This window comes from Cibotium barometz, chromosome 59 (assembly GCF_041138505.1).
Source record: "Cibotium barometz isolate CiBa-2024 chromosome 59, ASM4113850v1, whole genome shotgun sequence".
Taxonomy (NCBI): Eukaryota; Viridiplantae; Streptophyta; class Polypodiopsida; order Cyatheales; family Cibotiaceae; genus Cibotium; species Cibotium barometz.
The window spans coordinates 353,534-357,866 of record NC_141104.1 but is presented as its reverse complement, the minus strand read 5'-3'; the positions used below and the strand labels follow the sequence as shown (position 1 = coordinate 357,866).

Below are 4,333 nucleotides of genomic sequence, written 5' to 3'. Positions count from 1 at the left end.
TGTCTTGGAATTGAGTTCTGGAGAGATTCAGATAGCACATTCATGAGTCAGCTCAAGTATGTTGACAGTCTCCTGAAGAAGTTTCATATGGCAGATTGCAAGATTGCAGCCACTCCCATGGAACAGAGTTTGAAACTTACTAAAGATTCAGAAAAGCCTACAGTCAATGACAGATACTACAGACAGCTCATTGGATCTCTTATATATCTGACAATCACACGGCCAGATATTTGTTATGCAGTAAGCTCACTAGCACAGTTTATGGCAAATCCAAAACAGTCTCACTGGAATGCAGCCAAAAGAGTCTGGAGATACATAAGAGGTACAAGACAGTTTGGGATAGAATACAGAGGAAGTCATCCACGGTTGCTTGGATACTTTGACAGTGACTATGCCAGAGATCATGAGACCAGGAGATCGACACAGGGATATGCATTTTTCCTTGGTCAAGGTGCTATATCATGGTTGTCAAACAAACAGCCAACTGTTTCTTTATCTTCGAGAGACTGAAGCACAATATAGAGCACTCACTACAGGTGCATGTGAGGCTATATGGCTCAGAAGACTATTGTCAGAAATAGATTACTTTGATTTCAATTCTTTTGTTTAAAAAATAGGGCCCCATAAATTGAGTATTCATGCAACCCACATTGATATTGTCAGCAAATCATTTTCTCACTGAAATGAGTGAAGGCATGCAGAAAAGTTAACATACCTGTGTTTGCAGCTTCAAAACTTCTTGAGTCAAACTTCTGTTTGTTATCTTTAGTTCTTCAATTATGTCTGAAGATGTGAGTCCAGACAGAGTTGAGCTCAGAATTTTAGAGCATGGGGGGCTGCACCGCCTTGACAGGGGCGAAATCACTGATGCAAAACTCCTTGATGGAGCAACAGAGATAGAAGACACAGGATATTTGTGCACTAAAGAATTCGAGTCAAAAAAGGCAGGCAAACTCCCTGCATTTCTCACATTAGTGTCACTTGGAGCAGGTGACACGCTGCAGAGACTCTGGCTTATTTGTTTGCTTCAAGGGAGATTTCTCCTCAAACTGCATACTCTGTTCAACAAGGGGAAGCCTAGGCAAAGACATTTGAACCTTCATATGTTTTAATTCAGATTTCTCTGGTCTCTCTTTGGTCTCCAAAGACTGTTGTATGGCACTACTTTTTTTATGTCCTCCAACCTGCGATCCCATTCCACAATTTGTTGCCAGCTTCAATTTTGTGTGGCAAGGATCACAGACACGGTAGGATTTTGTTGGGGTGGGAGCTAATGTTGCTTTGGCAGCCTTTTTACTACTGCATGCATGGCAGAAGACATGCCCACAATTGTAACAATTATGTCGCTTCCGAGTAAACCCAAAAGATAACCGACATCTGGAACAAACTGATTGGTCTGTTCCTGAAAGCCATTTATGCAAACAAACAGCAGCGGTGAAGCTTGACCCACACGAAATGCTTTTAACCTGCTTGTCTTTTAGTACCTCAACTAATGTTGGAGTGTGCATGTCTTGAACATCACCATGCCCAAGCCTCCCATTGGCACCCTTTCCCCAAGTATAAACCTCTGTCTTTGATGTCAACACGGCCACATGATGTGATCCACAGGATATTTCCTCCACAAACTCTTCCCAAAGCTTGCCTTCTACAAGTACAGGATGCTGACCAGTTGCATGTGGGTCTCCTAACTGGCCATATACACTGCTTCCCATGGTATAGACTTGACCTGAAGTTGTAAGAGCAACAGTTAGGGTGTGTCCACAGGCCACCTGTCGGAAATCATTGTCTACAAGAGCAGCTACACATGTTGGAACAAGCTTTTGCTCTTTATCCCCATGACCAAGGCGGCCCTTGGCACCATCACCCCAACTAAAAAGCTTCCCAGAAGAGCAACTGCTAGCGTCAGAGTAGCCCATGATAATCTCCACTACATCGGCTGTGTGCCAGACTCCACATGCCACCCTAACGGTTTTCAATCCCTTTAAAGATTCCACTTCTTTAGGGAAACAGACACTGGCCTTGTCCCCATGTCCTAGGGCTCCAAATGTTCCATCACCAAAAGTTAAAAGTTGCCCTGCAGATGTTACTAAAGCCGTATGCCAAGGACCATAGGAAACACTTGATATCCTGATCCCCTCTGAAAGATGCACTCTCCTAGGAATCCAGTGACTGAAATCGTTACCTTGGCCAAGAAGCCCAAAACTCCGTGTGCTAGTATAAAGATCTCCACTGAGTGTCACAGCACCATGGCCAAGCCTACCTCCAGATTCCTCTCCCCAGCAGAAAACTTCTCCTTGTTTGTTAACCAGAGTAGCATGCTTGCTTCCACAAGCAATGTTGTGCACATCTAATACAACAGTTGATTCTAAATGTTTCGGTAGTAAAGCATCCATCTTCAAACCCATACTGCTGTCAGTTCTGCATGAGCCACCACCCAATATGCCATTTTCGACACCTTCACCCCACATATACACATCACCTAGAGCATCAGCATCATCTTGTCCAGACCCATGACTGGATGCGCTTACCATGCTTGACAGGCTCACTCTAAATGCCTCTAAATTATTCTCCTTCATATGCACTTTCAAGTTCTCTGACGTTACATCTGAATCACCAGAATTCAATGAGTCTCCAATCAAACTGCCATCCAGGTAGCTCTTTCTTAAGTCAGTAGAATTAAGAGAGGCAGTTGAAAGTGTCTTTTCTAAACTGCGAGATGAGGAGGACTCCCATATGTGTTCCTCCCACAATCCTGAAATAAGGTATAAATGGTTTATAGAAAAAACCACATGTCACCTTGTTTAGAAAAAAAATCCATCAAAAGAAAACACCAAAAGCAAAAGTAAACTTTCACAATATGAGACCTTAGCATTTAACCATTTTTATTGAGGAAAAGCTTTAAAAGAACTGACTCATAACTATGCTACAAGCCCATAGCAACAACCTACACGGTAGGAAAAGATTGTCTGCATAACTAATCAAAATGCAAAGCCCATGCTTGTTCATATGCAAGGATGCACCACATAAAATGTAGCCCAGCTCATAAAAACAATCTACTATGGCGGCAAATGACTTTGATTGTTTTAAACTAAAGATCCAAATGCAATGTATACATGCTTATTCAAATACATGAATGCACAGCATATAGATGTGAGCGCATAGATGAACACAATACTAAATGCATGTATCTGTGGTATACGTGCACACATATATCATGCATAGTGCAGGGCTGCAGAGGTTGAACGTAGATATATAACCAACAATAAAGTGCTCCCCTAAACACCTATTTGAGGTGGAAAAGTTTGCTAGATCACAAACCAAATTCAATTTCTCCGAGTAAAACTTGAAACTGGCAAGCATTAAGTGCACAGATGCATGCAGGCATGTGTAAGCATATGTGATGCAACCTTATAGAGCCAGAATTATAACGGAGGAGCACAGAACTGAAAAAGACACTTAATGAGGAACGAAAGTTCCTAACCCAGAAAAACGGAAGTCACATCTACAGCACAGCCTAAGCATATCTGCCGAGGTGTAAAATCCTTGCCAAAAGGCTTGCGACTATCCATTCACCCCCATCACAAGGTCCAAATCATTCTTGAAGTTTTCCGCCTTTTTGCTGAATGGGTCTATTTTAACACCTAGTCAAATTAATTTATGTTGTTCCCAAAACACATTCCACTAAATATGCTCGGAATAGTCAATTTGATTTACGTTCATTTATGTTGATCCCAAAAACGCACTCCACTGAATATGCTTGGAATAGTCAATTTGATTTGCATGATTTCCCAAATGGTTCTCGTTTATGTGGTGTAATAGGGCACTCTTTGTAGCTTGAATTATGGTGCAGTGAAGTGCTGATCAGACCAGAACTTGGGAGGGGATAGGGGACAGCAATTTCATATGGAGAGCAGCACACGAATTAAAGCCATCAATCATATTCAGCAGCTACCTCTCAACACTGTACAGCTATTGCCCCTCATTAAGTATAAGGTTTACTGGTGTAGTAGGACATACCATGCCCCTTTCCTCTTCTTCATGAGCCTCTCCATTGCATCCTAGAATGTACGTGGCCTGTCCTCCAAGAGGAGGCTGTATGTTGGAAGCTTTCCTTCATCACAAGTTGCAGCATGCAAATCTTCATCATAAGCCTGTGAAGCCAAGATAGGAATGGTACTACTTCAAAAACATGAGGCTATGGCAGATGAAGGAGAAGAGCCATATGAGAGAGAGAGAGAGAGAGAGAGAGAGAGAGAGTATATTAACGTCCACAGGAGACCAAAGGTTTATGGGACAACCATCTAGTACGTCAACTTAGGGAGGGCACATGGCA

The 4,333-nt window shown here is 42.4% G+C and overlaps 1 protein-coding gene across 1 annotated transcript; it reads right to left on the bottom strand.

Moving 5' to 3' along the window:
• Window positions 1–836: 836 nt before the first annotated feature.
• LOC147605340 (PH, RCC1 and FYVE domains-containing protein 1-like) lies at window positions 837–3,619 on the bottom strand. The gene is made up of 2 exons (XM_086793008.1): window positions 3,482–3,619; window positions 837–2,752 (listed from the first exon to the last, which is right to left on the bottom strand). The coding sequence occupies exons 1-2, from the start codon at window positions 3,567–3,569 to the stop codon at window positions 978–980; spliced, it is 1,863 nt and encodes a 620-aa protein (XP_086649134.1). The 5' UTR covers window positions 3,570–3,619; the 3' UTR covers window positions 837–977.
• Window positions 3,620–4,333: the final 714 nt, after the last annotated feature.

Coding starts and splice junctions, on each gene's coding strand:
- LOC147605340 (XM_086793008.1), bottom strand. CDS start 3,569: ATGGATAGTCGCAAGCCTTTTGGCAAGGATTTTACACCTCGGCAGATA. Junction 2,753..3,481: donor TGTGACTTCCGTTTTTCTGG/GTTAGGAACTTT, acceptor ACCTTATTTCAG/GATTGTGGGAGGAACACATA.